This window comes from Erpetoichthys calabaricus, chromosome 9, assembly GCF_900747795.2.
Source record: "Erpetoichthys calabaricus chromosome 9, fErpCal1.3, whole genome shotgun sequence".
In the NCBI taxonomy this organism is placed as follows: domain Eukaryota; kingdom Metazoa; phylum Chordata; class Cladistia; order Polypteriformes; family Polypteridae; genus Erpetoichthys; species Erpetoichthys calabaricus.
In genome coordinates, this window is record NC_041402.2 from 172,147,090 (window position 1) to 172,161,105 (window position 14,016).

The 14,016-nt window shown below is 38.2% G+C and overlaps 1 protein-coding gene across 3 annotated transcripts in view; it reads right to left on the minus strand.

Moving 5' to 3' along the window:
* Positions 1-14,016, minus strand: part of robo3 (roundabout, axon guidance receptor, homolog 3 (Drosophila)) — a 407,285-nt gene that overhangs the window by 21,197 nt on the left and 372,072 nt on the right. For all 3 annotated transcript variants that reach the window (XM_051931895.1, XM_051931894.1, XM_051931896.1), the window contains exons 16-22: positions 13,258-13,429; positions 8,221-8,415; positions 5,730-5,753; positions 5,599-5,641; positions 4,996-5,135; positions 4,569-4,844; positions 2,720-2,879 (exon numbers count right to left, since the gene is read on the minus strand). In XM_051931895.1, coding sequence (XP_051787855.1) covers positions 2,720-2,879; positions 4,569-4,844; positions 4,996-5,135; positions 5,599-5,641; positions 5,730-5,753; positions 8,221-8,415; positions 13,258-13,429 — 1,010 coding nt within the window. The remainder of the gene's footprint in view (positions 1-2,719; positions 2,880-4,568; positions 4,845-4,995; positions 5,136-5,598; positions 5,642-5,729; positions 5,754-8,220; positions 8,416-13,257; positions 13,430-14,016) is intronic.

Consider the following 14,016-nt stretch of genomic DNA (forward strand, 5'->3'; position numbering starts at 1 on the left):
ATGTCAAAGCCAATCTGAGCATTGAAGCTTACAATTGGGTGATGTAATCATGTTAACATGGACAAGAATTTACAACACCTTGTGGAATCCATGCCACAAAGATTTGAGACCTTAAGGAGGCCTTAGCCAGTATTAATATAGTGTTTCTAAGAATTTGCTCAGTGAATCTAAATTACTAGCAATAAAAAAAATGTGTTTCTAAACTTGCTAGACTACCCTTGTAAAACAAGAAAAAAAGTCTTAAAATTGTAATGTTAATATGTATAAAGCTATATGTGCCCCAATTTTACTGTCTGACAAGAGAACCCAAGGAATAACATTTTTTACTAATGGATCAAATTCATGACCTTGAGGCCCAGAAAAAGTAGCCGCATTAATTGTGAAAAGAATTGGAGAAAAGTGTGATGATGTGTCACATTTAACAGTCACAGATGTCCAGCTTAGTTTCAGTCACACTTTCTACAGTTTCAAGTACCTTTTCACTAATAATTAATTTCAAATACCAGTTTACAGAATTACAAAATAAGTACACCAGACCATGTGTTACCCAAAGCAATGGAGTTTGGAGATAGTTCAGATAGATGAACATATCTTATACAGAATAAAATTAACTATTTTTAAATACACCATATGTGATTTACAGTTAGCAGCATGTTAAATTATTCATAAAGTAATTTGTAATTTAAATAATGCTTTAGAGTTAAACAGATAATTTATTGTGTAATTTGTCCATCTTTACTTAATGTGTACCTTTTTTGTAGATTAAAAACTATTTGAGATTGGTGGAAAAGGTGGATGCTAGCTAGTGTCCTTACATCAATATTCTCAGGAAAATTGGAACACTGACTCCCTGTTACACTACTGACTCAGTTATACTGGGAAAAATACATAATTTTTCCCAATTACATTAATGTTTCCAGTCATCTTCGCTCTGATAGGAAAATGGAAAAAAGTCTAATTGTCAAAACAGTTAGGTCAGCTGTACTGTCCCTCTATTCCTCGTTAGCCACATTAACCCTAAAGGGTGTCACATGGAGTCAGTTCATTGGCAGGTGGGCTGGTATTTCCTTGATGCCCTGGCATAACCCTGAATAAGCAGCCAAGCCTGGCAGGAATAGGCAGCTCTGAGAAGCAGATGTCACCAGGCTGACAGCGTATCTTAATTCCTAAATCTCCTACACATAGGGATTATCTTTGTTTTTGATATTTTTTTTCTTCCATTTTCCAGCATGTAGATGGATTTAGAAATCTGCACCGGAAGCAGCCTATCTGAGAGCAAAAAAGCAAATGATGGTGGCAGCTCTGCGTGGGCATGGGTGCATGCTTTCATCTCTCTTATGTAATCGGTACCATCTGCTTGAAGGGCATGCCTGAGAATAAATTTCCAAAGAATGTGTCTCAGCTTCTTCAGATCATATCCCGAAGTGCAAGGGGTGTGCCTTTTACAGGTGCGCTGAAGCTGGTGCATTTGGGGATCTAATGTTCTAACAATAGTCTTGAGCTGTCACGGAAATGTCAAAGGTCGCATTCAGCAATATGACTCCCAGTAATCACCTGCCTGCGGCACTGGGGCAGCATTCCCTATTGAAACTGATAACCTTATCTGCTCACAGAAAAGGCCCGTCGGCTTTAAGCCACAATCTTTGGCATGTTATTTGAGATCCAGCTGTAAGTGTAGCATTATGAGCTGTTACTGTTATGAAATGACAGATTGTCATGCGCACACCTACTTAGAAGAAAAGTTCAGGTAAGTAGACCTGTTTCTGCCACTAATGATAGATAAATTGAGATTTGCTCATCTAGAAGTACTAGATAAAGACATGCATACTAAACTCCCATCACAAATGCTCAAAAAGCTTTTACCTTCTGTGTCAGGCTCCAGTGTGCTAGAGTAGGATATGCACATGACTTTCATGACGCATGCAGTTAGACTATGAGCACAGAATAGTTTCTCTTTTCTACAGGAGAAGCACAGTCTTGTCATTAAGTATATGAAGCTAGACTCAGACACCAAAATGCTTTTGTGATCTGTCATTTGTGCATATTCATCATTTCACGTAAGCCTGTGGTACTTGACCACAGAGCGGCACCCCCATCTGTCAGAGCAGTCTCATCTCATTATTTTCAAAAGTACGTGTGGATGGATTCTGATATCTCATCAGTGTTCTCTATGTGCCCAATGAAGCACTTGGTTACTGTTACGTGTATGTGTCCCATAAGCAGCTGCTAAACATGAACTCTCATTAGGTGGATACAGCCAGACCTAGACTGTACAATGATGTTATCCTTTGTCCAGAGTTGTTAGCTAAAAGTGAAAACCCATCATTAAGTTTAAAAACTCACAGCTGAACTCAGACCAAAAAAGAGCTCAACCTGTCTGTCATAGCAGATAAAGCAAGATGGCAGACCCCAAAAAACCTTATGATACTTTAACATTAATTGAATTCAGCCAGACCTTATCTCAGTAATGACCTCAGCCTGCCTGAAATGTGACCATAATTATTAAATGTTTACATCAACAACGTCGGTCCTAGCAGAGCAGTTAGTCTACCAAAAATCTATCCTGTGCCCTACTGCGAGTGATCAAGCAAAAATTTACATCTAACATCTGAATTTACTTTGGAATTCACTATAAGGATTATCATTTAGTTAGAAAAGGGTTATCTGCACTCAACAGCAAGTTCAAATTCTTTGGTATGAACCTTTCTGACCATCTTACCCGATGTCCACATCGTCATCTTCATCATCTTCTTCCTCTTCTGTGTACTGCTCAAGTTCTCCTGCAGTAGGTGGCGGAGGTAGGGCTTCTGCCCAGTTAAGTGAGGGTGTCTTTACTGGCTTCCCCACTGATTTTTGTTTGCCAGGCTTCGGTGCTGGAGCTGCAGAGAATTACAACTAAATAAGCGTCACCAGATCTCTGTGATTTCATGAAATATAGCAACTTGGATAATGAAAGTATGAAATGCAAACGGGGTGCTCAGTGAATATTTGCTGTATGCTAACAAAACTTTGTATTCTTGGCCTGGAGAACATTATAGGCTCCTAGAAAAAGTTTATTTTCTCCAGGATTTGACTTTCTGAAATTTTTGTTTTCCTCTCCTCTGTTGCTATCTGGCTATTGCAAATGTTAAAAAAAAAATGAAACTTAATCTATCATATCATTATTTGTAGCTTAAACAGGTGAAGGAATTACTACATTTTTGATTAATCCATACGTGTTATGTACTTTTTAAAAATGTTTACTATTTTTTTTCATTATTTCAGTAATATCGTACTAATATCTTTTTATCTTTAAATTTATTTTGAAACTTAATTGGTAAAAGCACATTGAGATTAATTAAATATATGAAAGTTTTATTATTATTATTATTATTGTTATTATCATCCATTCATCCATTATCCAACCCGCTATATCATAACACAGGGTCACGGGGGTCTGCTGGAGCCAATCCCAGCCAACACAGGGCGCCAGGCAGGGAACAAATCCCGGGCAGGGCGCCAGCCCACCACAAGGCACACACCCACACACCAAGCACACACTAGGGACAATTTAGAATCGCCACTGCACCCAACCTGCATGTCTTTGGACTGTGGGAGGAAACCAGAGTACCCGGAGGAAACTCACGCAGGCACGGGGAGAACATGCAAACTCCACGCAGGGAGGACCCGGGAAGGTGAACCCAGGGCTCCTAACTGCGAGGCAGCAACACTACCACTGTGCCACTATGCCGCCCTATTATTATTATTATTGTCAAATATAACTAGATGTTTAACCCATTTGAACTCAAAATATCAGGTGAACCGGACGTCCTGGATGTTAGCAGAAGAGACATATAGTGCTTTAAAGACATACTGGTATCTAATTGAGCATTATTATCTATAGCTACTCTAATTTATGAGGGGACTCATGCACAATTTCAAAGCTGGTTGATGTCACAGTTGGAAACTAACTCATTGGAAATTTGGAAGTCAATGGCTGATCTCGGAGATCCACTGGTGATGTCAGAGGTGGTGACTGAAATGAGAGGCAACTGTGGAGTATAAGGGAATTTAGTGGCTGAAGTATGAAGGGACAAAAATGTTAGGATGGAAGTGACTAGCCAAACTAGGAGTTCACTCAGATGCAAATTGGAGATCAGAGCAGACAGTGGCAGTGGAGTACATAAAAGGTTAGCAGGTCAGTTGAGAGGGGAAAGGTATTTGACAGAACTATGAGGTATTTCAGAAGTGCAATTGATGTAGTGACTGAAACATAAGATGACTAAATGGTAGGTGACTCTGGAGTACTGGGACAATTACTCAATGGACTGAGGGTGGGAGACTCAAGTCCATTTATTCATCCATATATCAATTTTATAACCCATTGATCCAGTTCAGGGTTTGGTGAGCCAATGCCTATGCTGGAAACATCAAGGTGTAAGGCGAGAACCAACCTTGAATAGAAAGAACATCAATGTATCCAATGGCACACTCCCTCATACCGATGCTCAGAGGAATTTAGTGGCTAAACTGGAATGTAAAATTAGAATTTGCTTCAAACAAGAAGAGAAAAAAATTTTTTTTCTTACCATTCTCAGTTCGGTTGCGGTCTGGCTGTGCATACTGGGCTCCTGAGGGACCAGGTTGGACTATCCAGTGGCATCCTTCTTGTTCGGGGGTGTAGACTCCTTGCGCACCAAATGGCATGACAGGGGTGCTGGCATAAGGTGTGGTGTGCTGGGAATAAGGTGAATTGAAGGTACGCATGTCATCGCTGGCTGGGTCGATGGTGCTATATATGGGGCCTTCACTAGAGCCAGGGCCAAACTTTTCTGTTTGACTCAAGTAATTGGTGATGCCAGCATCTAGAATGAAAGGAAGATGGTTTGAAATGCATTCAAAATTGATTTAAATAAAGAATACATTTTGTATGTGTAATCTGTGTAAAGGTATTACACATAGAAATAAAAATGACCTGAAAAACAGAGATGTAATGATGAATAGAAAAGGCATTACCATTGTAGTATCGGTCTGAAGAGTCAAGCTTGGTAGGACAGCAATTCACTGGCTCCTTGCTGCTATGCATAAGATTTGTTGTTGGCCAAGAATCTGCCAGCCAAGGGTAGTTGGCCATATTGGTTCCAAGCATGCCTGGCCTAAAGAGGAGATAAAAGTAACAAGGTAATACACAGTAATGGCAATTTAATCCACAAGCCTGACTGACAGTGGTCATAGCTTATACAAATATCTCTCTCTCACAGGGGTTGATATCCAAAACAGCTTCTACCAGAATGTTACTACTCATTCCTTGTTCTCATCCATCCTGGGTAAACTCTCTTGAATCTTTGTCAGAACTATCAAATTCTCTAACTCCACTCTCAGCAGTAAGGGAAGTGACCTGGTCTAAATGTAAAGACAATCGACTCCATCTTGTAACAATGTGGGCAGTGAAAAATTTCTAAAGAATTTCTATTCTCTGTTCTTAAAGAGGCTCCGTTTCAAGTACAGCTGTTGGTAAAAAGTTTTACTGGGTAGGGCAGCCCAGAGTTCAGGGGCTTTTAGGTACATCATTTCTTTTAACCTCTTTCAAGTACTTAAGCTAGCCAATGGAAATCCTACCTGCCGTTAATCAGACCTGATCCTTCTCCATGTGGGAAGCCAACTACAAAGAAAAGAACAGGAGGCATCTCAGTATACAGGAACAAAACAATCCCCCGGCCCCAATGACTCATTATAAAAGATAATATTACCTGCTGGGGTGTAGGCAAAGGACGCTGTGAGGAAAAGAAAAGACGGAATAAAATGAGCGACTCTGAAGGAAGATAAAACTGCAGCACAACAAACTTCCATAATACAGGAAAGAATAAAAGTGAGGCAGGGAGTGGTGCTGGAGGATTGTTTACATGATGCTTTGTGAATGGTCTCTATTTCCTTATACCCCTCATTAATTGAGAATGTATAATGCAGATGTGGGCATCATGGTGGTATAATTGTTAATGCTACTGTCCCACAGTTCTATAGACCAATGTTCAAATGCCAGTTCAACAACAACAACAACAACATGTATTTATTTAGCACATTTTCATACAAAAAGTAGCTCAAAGTGCTTTACATAATGAAGAGAAGAAAAATAAAAGACAAAATAAGAAATTAAAATAAGACAACATTAATTAACATAGAAAGGAGTAAGGTCCGATGGCCAGGGTGGACAGAAAAAACAAAAAAAAACTCCAGAAGGCTGGAGAAAAAAATAAAATCTGTAGGGGTTCCAGGCCACGAGATCGCCCGGTCCCCTTTGGGCATTCTACCTAACATAAATGAAATAGTCCTCTTTGTAGTTCGGGTTTTTCACGGAGTCACTTGATGCTGATGGTCATACAGACTTCTGGCTTTTAATCCATCCATCATCGTTGGAACATCACTGTCTATATAAAATTACCCCTGTGTCTTTGTGGGTTTCTAATAGTACTCTAGCTTCCTCTCACTTTAATAATAAATAAACATTTATATAGTGCTTTACCCATTTTCTACAAAGGTTTTTGTTGGGTGGACTGGTGATTTTAAAGAAAATCACTTTGAGTGGGTTCATGTGCACGGTAGGTATGATGCAATGCAATCGATGATAGGGTATGTTACTGCCTTGCACCGTATGCTCCCAAGAGAAGCCAAAGCTCTCCATGATCCTGTAATGAAATAAGCAGCCTAAGATATGGAGGAATGTAGGAGCTTGAAGTTTGCTTCCTGTGTTATGACTATATTTACATTTATTAGCTTAGCAGATGCTTTTATCCAAAGTGAATTTCCAAAAACGTCAATATAATCAAATTAGTCTGGGGTACTGTTTAGAAGCAAGTGTTAAAGGACAAGGTTAAAAAGATGATCATCACAAGTGAAGAGTTCAGAACAAAATGCAATACCGTTACATTCCTTGGTTACAAAAACCTAACAAAGCCAATATCAGTTAGACAGAAACTGACCTAGCAAGAGAGTCTTCAAACGCCACTTAAACACATTGAGGGAATCAAAATTTTGAATGGTCATCGGGATTGAGTGAGATGAAGCTTGCCTGAACCAGGGCTGTGTTGGACACTCTGTGTATCAGATGTGATCTGATCTTCACTAGTAAGCATATAGTTATAAATCACTCATGTTCATGTCGGCGCTGTGACATAGTGGTTAGCGCTTCTTACTCATGTATCCTGGGTTTGAATTATGTGACTGGAGTTTATCTTTCTGGAGTTTGCATGTACTTCTTATGTCTACACAGGTATTTCTCCATGTATTGTGTGGTATTCCTTTAACATCCACAGAGGTGTGTAGATTAGGATATTTGACAGTATCCAAACTGGCCTTGTGTGAATGTGACTGTGTCTGCAAGTGAATCCGGTGATGGGCTGGCAACCTGTCCAGGCCTAATTCCTAGATGCTGCCAGGATAGACTTTGATCATACCTTTGGCAAGACTGTATTTTTAATTTCCCTCCATTCCATTAGTGTTGTCCTGTTCTTGTTTCTTCCCAGTTCATTACCCAAAATTGTGTCCATTGTTTGTTGGATTCTCAGGTGCTGAGTCATTAATGGCTGCCGTTATATGGATGGGTTATATAAGGCCCTCACTCACTTGCAGCACACACCATGGCATTACATAGTGTCAGCTGCTGTTTTCTTTGGTTCTTTTCAATTCCTTTTCCTTAAAGACTGGCAGTTTTGAAACTAATTTTAGATTTGTAGCTTTTGTTAATCAATTTTGGCTGTTAAGCAAGTTTTGGATTATTGGATTTGGCTGAAGAATTACAATATCTCTTCTTGTTTTGTGAATTACATCTCTGCTTTGGTTTACGTCTTTCTGTCTGATCTCTCCTTTTGGGCCTCCTTCTTAATTTATTGATTTCTTATTTAATTTCGGTACTGAGTGGTGATGTTCTGTTTACATTTTGTTGTTTAGATATATTAGTTACTTATTAGTTTTTTATTTTTTTTTGTCACTTGTTCTTTTTATTTTATTAAATTGTTGCTATTATTTCTGTAAATATTTTGAACCTTGAAAACAGAATTCTTTATTTAATTAATTTGATAAATACTGTAGTTCAATTTTATATTGCGTATGGAAATGACTTGGTGGTTTTGGTTATCATCGTGCCCTGAATTGCATTAGGCAGGTTTGAGGATGCTCTCAGTTATATTTGTCTAAATTCATTACAACATTATTCAATATGGTAGAACATACAGTAGGTCTTCCCACCTGTATAGTGGCTCAGCTCCTTTCTCTTTTTGCGGCGGCAATAAATCCACACACTGAAGCCCATGAGAATGACCCAGCATGCCCCGCCAATGCCTGCTATGAATGCCGGCTGCTTCACCACATCCGTAATCTGCTCTGCCAGGCTGACATTCTCGCTGGTCTCTGCTGGTGCCGTTGGCTGATCTGAGGGGAGTTCTGTATTAAAAAAAAAAAAAACACAAGAGGCGGGCAGATTAACAGAAGCACATTGTATGCCACGTGGAATGACAGCTTCTTCAGTTACACCACTAGGTTACAACTCAATGTTAAGTGTCATGTTGTCTGCAACTTATTTGTGTATATGTCCATTAGTCTGATCATGCAGTGTATTTAGTCAGTCTCACAAAATGGACAGTATGCATGCACTGATTGTTCAACAACATCTTGTCTGACTGTTCCCAATTGGAATACACATTTAGGGCTTTGAGTAGATAGAAAAGTGCTATATAAATGTAACAAATTTATTATCATTATTATTACATTATTTGTTGCAGACATCACAAAGACATGGATTTATTCCGCATGCACGATTGTAATCTAAGGTGACATATTTACTTGTCCTTTCAATCATTTCCTGCATTAATTATTTAGTCATTTACATATTTTCCAATAGCACTTTTTAAAATAATAACTCATATTCTGCTCTACTCTATACTATTATTGAGTAGGATGCACAGAACTGCGTAAAAGTGGAGAATTTACTAAATTTTTAGACTAAATTATTTTCAGATTCTACCTGGACCCTCTTTTAAACTGAACTTTTGTTTCGTATTGGATGGTTCAGGTTAATAAGGAATGGTTAGTGCTGTTCTCTCATGGCTCCAGAAGACTAGGTTTAAATCTTGGCCCAGTCACTGTATGTCTAGAGTTTGGACATTTGCGCGGGTCCTCTATTTTTCTGCAGCGACCTAAAGTTGTGTGTGAGTAAGTATGCCCTTAAAATGGAATGGCTTCTCATACACAGGTTTTTCTTGCTTTGCTCCCAGCTCCAGCCTCAGCAATCCTACTTTGGAATAAGAATATTTGGAAAACTGATTTGTGATTTGCTTGTGTTGAATGGATTGTTTTGAACACTGAATCAATGTTTAATGCTAGCATAAGTAATATGAATTCATTCATAAATTTTACTTTCATTTAAATAAAAGTAATACACATATGAATGTTCGTTATAATTACAGTTTTAGTGTAGTTTTGCTTATTGTATCATTTGATACCTATAATTGGAGTTTAGGTTTTACTCTTTGTAATTACTTATACTTGAACTTTGATTTACTGCCCACCCAGCTCAACTCACTTTTAATGATTTGAATTATCTCTTATAAGAAAATTCTTTGAAGCTTTCAGGCATCTCTAGTTTAACCCAATATAGAAAACTGATTTTTTTTTTGTAATTTTTTTGTCTTGAGTTGTTCCGCAATAGCTTAAGCATATCAAATTAAAAATGTTATACTCTTTGGAAAAGATTATTTTTCTACCAAAGTCATAGAAACAAAAATAATACATGACTGGTAATATGGGTGGCATAGTGCAGTGGGGAGTGTAGCCTTCACAAGGATCCAGTGTCCTGGTTTCAAATTCTGAATGCTGTCTTTAAGTCGGCTTTGCATTCTTTTTCCCTCTGTCTACTGTAAATGGGCTTTCACTCCATCTAGTCCAACTTACCCCTCACATCCCCAAAGATGTGCTTGCTAAGCCAATGTCAAATTACACAACTAGGTTGTGTCAGATTTGAAGACTGTTGTTGCTAATCTCAACCATGTCATTTTATACAAGTGTAAATCACTGGGCATGTCAAATATAGCGACTGCATGACAACTCTGCAGCACAGTTGTACTTGCTCCTTTTTCTGACAGCCATTAACATGTTGTCTGATAGAGCTGGGACTGAAAACAGGGTTAACAAATATGACAAGTTCAGCCACAACCTTCTTCCTTTTTTTTCCCTCCCCATTCTGTTGTAGTATGTGAAACATGAAGCATCAGACAGACAAGCTTCTCTTCTGTTTTTGAGGTCCAAAACATCTGCAATCCTTATTCCTCCTCGCATGCACTATGAATTGTGCTTCTGGATGACCATTTATCAGTTATCAGTTCTCTTACTCACACAGAGCCCACCTTTACAACTAAAGACATTTTGTAGGAGTAAGTCACCGGGTATGTCAGACATACACAGCTGATGGTCACAGCAGACTGCCTCTGACTCACCAAGATCATTTAAAATGAAGGCTATGACTTAAAATTGCTAGAAAAGTAGTGTAATGTTACATGGTGTTAAGGATGATTGGTGATTTCATACTGGCCCTGTAGGTGTATGAGTGTGGGTGAGTGTGTCTGAGTAGACCCTGTGATGGATCCATGCCCTACTTACAGCTTCCAGGACAGGCTCCGGCTTCTGTGCACCTCTAAAGTGAATTAAGTTGGTTTGGTTAGATTTGGATAATTCACATACATAACCTAATTACGTTGTCACGAAAGTGATGAATTTATTTAATATTTTATTTAGGATGTCCACCATTACTAATTTATGTTTATATTCTAATTTGAAACTCCCTACAAAGGATACACTGTTAATGATAAAATATTAATAACTGGATTCAAAAATGGCAACTTATTTACTGTATGTCTTCTGCCAAGTCATCTACCATATTCTGAACGATGCTATACTCACTTCTATTTAAATACACTACCTTTCATGAAGGACATTTGATTGTGACTGAGATTGGGTTCATTCATAGCATCAGTCATATTTATGATGACAGGCTGAGATTAAAAAATATTTTTTTTGTAAGTCATTTGCACAAAAATACAAGAATGAAAATCATTATAGACTCTTACTGATCCTTCTCTATTCTGTTCCTCTTTCCGATATCCTGCTGTGGAAGTTGGTGCCAATGTTACATTGCCAAGCTGCTATTCCTGCCCATGGGAAGTGATACAGAGAAACTGGCAGATTTGCAATCAAAGAATATAAGGATTTATTCAGTGTAGTAGACCAGCCAGAACATGTACTTATACTTTACAATGCCCAGGAAGATGTGAGGCCAGTTGGCGTAAATCCCAAGAACTATGATTCTGTCTGACTTTGACTGTGACTTTGTTTGTTAAGACCAACCGTTAATTGCCTAGGGCTTCATCTTGTCCTGGAATGCTGTTTACTGTTTTTTTTCTTTTCCTCTCCCCCACTGTCAACTGACCATATCTCAGTTATAATGTTAATTTGCCACTCTTCTACAGTTAGTACCACTACTATTACTAGTGTCAGATTTTCTAAATATGTTTATTCTATCATGTATTCAATCTAATTTGTGCATCCGTGTGTGCAAATGTACAGTTTAAGTCTTTTTTCATTGCTTTATAGTTGGAACGTTGTGCAAGTGCTCTGAAACTAAACTTGGTGATGAATTCTATACAGAATTGAACGGAATTGAAGAGAACAGGAGGAACTAGCACCACTAGATTACCTGCAAGGGCAAAGCCAGAAGCTTGCATGATTAACACTATTAAACGCACCAACTTTAACTTCACAGTCATCAAATAAAGGTTACCACACTACTCAAAAAACTATACTTGAGATCAGGTTCATCTTGAGTGATACTTCATCTGTGGATGAATCTCATGACCATTCAGACCAAACAATGATGCTTTACAAACAGCTGGGCAAAATTGCAATTTTCCTAACCCATTCATGTAGTACAAACACCACTGCACTCCACCATACTGAAATTAGCCGTCCTCGCTGAAGAGTAACCTGCGATTGACACCACTAGAACTGATTAAATCCCAGACAATAATCTCTCAGTCTTCCTACACCATAACATGCTTCCATGTTAAAGACTGTGATGATATAATACAGATTAACTAACTAATGTTTCCCTTTTTTTAAATGTTATTTTGAACCCTGCTCCTTAAACTTAAAGAATTGTGTTTTACTAATCTTACTTTTAATGTTATCCTAGATTTGCTCTGATATTTACCTAATTTATTAATAACTTTATTTATAATGTTATCTTTTAATACAGTTTTCAAATTTACCATATGTCTAAAATTGTTAACCTATTTGTACACGTAGTGCTGTGTAATTAGACAAAATGGCCAGACACTCCTAAAATTAGTAATATACAAAACTGAAGAAAAATTCCTAGCTGGGATTCCTTCTCTTGTTCTGCCTGTGTTCGTACAGGATTTGGGGATTCCTGCCATAGACAAAGGATGTCAAGTTAAAGTTTGATTGGGAACTCCAAAGGAGATGCGCCTGTTGGCATGTGCACGTGTGCATAGTGATGGCCTGGCATTAAATCCTGCATTGTCCTGTCTACTGAAATGCAGCGTTCAGCACAGGTTTCAGCCCACCTTATTCCCAAAAAGGCAAAAAAAAAAAAGGTTTACAAAGTGAAGGAAATGCATATTGTGTCAGCACACCTAATAATTTATGTTATTCATTTATTAATATAATGATATTAACAAAATATAACTTAATGACATCCCTCCAAACAGAAAAAAATATACACACTTTTCACATATATGCTTATTTGCACATTGTGTAAGCCTGCAATACAGACATTTATTTAAATTTTTTTGCTCCCAGAAATCTTTTGTACAGGTTATGGCAATATGTAATATTTTGGATCTTTAATAATACATTTTATTATGTGAAAAATGTCACCCATTTCCAAAAATATGAACAAACCTTTTGCAATTTGCAAGACCTTTACCTGAAGAGTGACTGACGCGAATGAGCCACTCAAAATGCAAAGTATCCTGAATCGAGTGATGGCTGCTGTGACAGTGGCAGTACTATCAATTACAGGAAAATGAACTGATAAAGAGTAGACCTCGTAAATTTCATATATTGCATGTTGACACAACTGAGACATTTCAATATATAAATATGAGATATACAAGTAGCTTCCAGGTTCATACACTCTAAGACATCTAAGTGTAAGAGATCTGTAATTTCTGAGGCAATGAACGCCTCAAGGAAGCATAAATCAAAACTCACTGATTAAGACAGACTTGGGCTGGCTCCTGGGACCAACTCCTCCACTCGTGGCCGCAGCCACCTCCACCTGGTACATTACCCCTGGCATCAGGCCTCGGACGACAGTGGACAGCGCAGTGCTTTCGACAGTTTTATTGATGTGGAACTGCGAGTCATTGGCCAGGCACCATATCTGCAAAAAAGAAAATCAGATCAGCTCTACAAATCTTTACTATCTTTTTCAGTGAGTGCATTGCAATTTCTATAGTGCTGCTGACAAAACACTCCAAGTTTATCCTTGTAGGTCTCCAATACTTCTGATTTGCTTAAAGGGTTAAGCAGGATTACTTCTGCTTTGGAAGCATTCAGAATATTTCCATCTGTTCAACTCAGATTCAAAGATTTATGCTTTTCTGTATTCCTGCAAACATGGAGCCAAGGAAATAAATGCGTGCAACAGACTGCCTAGTCATGACCTTAATGAAAATGTACTACCGTCAATAAACAACTAACTGGATGAGATATTGCGTGAAATGACCTATTAAGAAAATTTAGATGGACCAAATCATCTTCTTTCATTTGGGCATATTTCTTTTCTCACAGATTAAATCTCAGCAAAAATGCAGTGAGGGAAAATGATAAAGAACTGACTGTCTTGGTCTCCCCAGTTCTTTAACATAAAAAGCATAATTTGGTGAACACAGCAAATCCGTCAAAAACAAGGGAGGCACATGAGATGAGTGCAGCTAGCTAACTGTATCTATAGGAATAAACTGCATA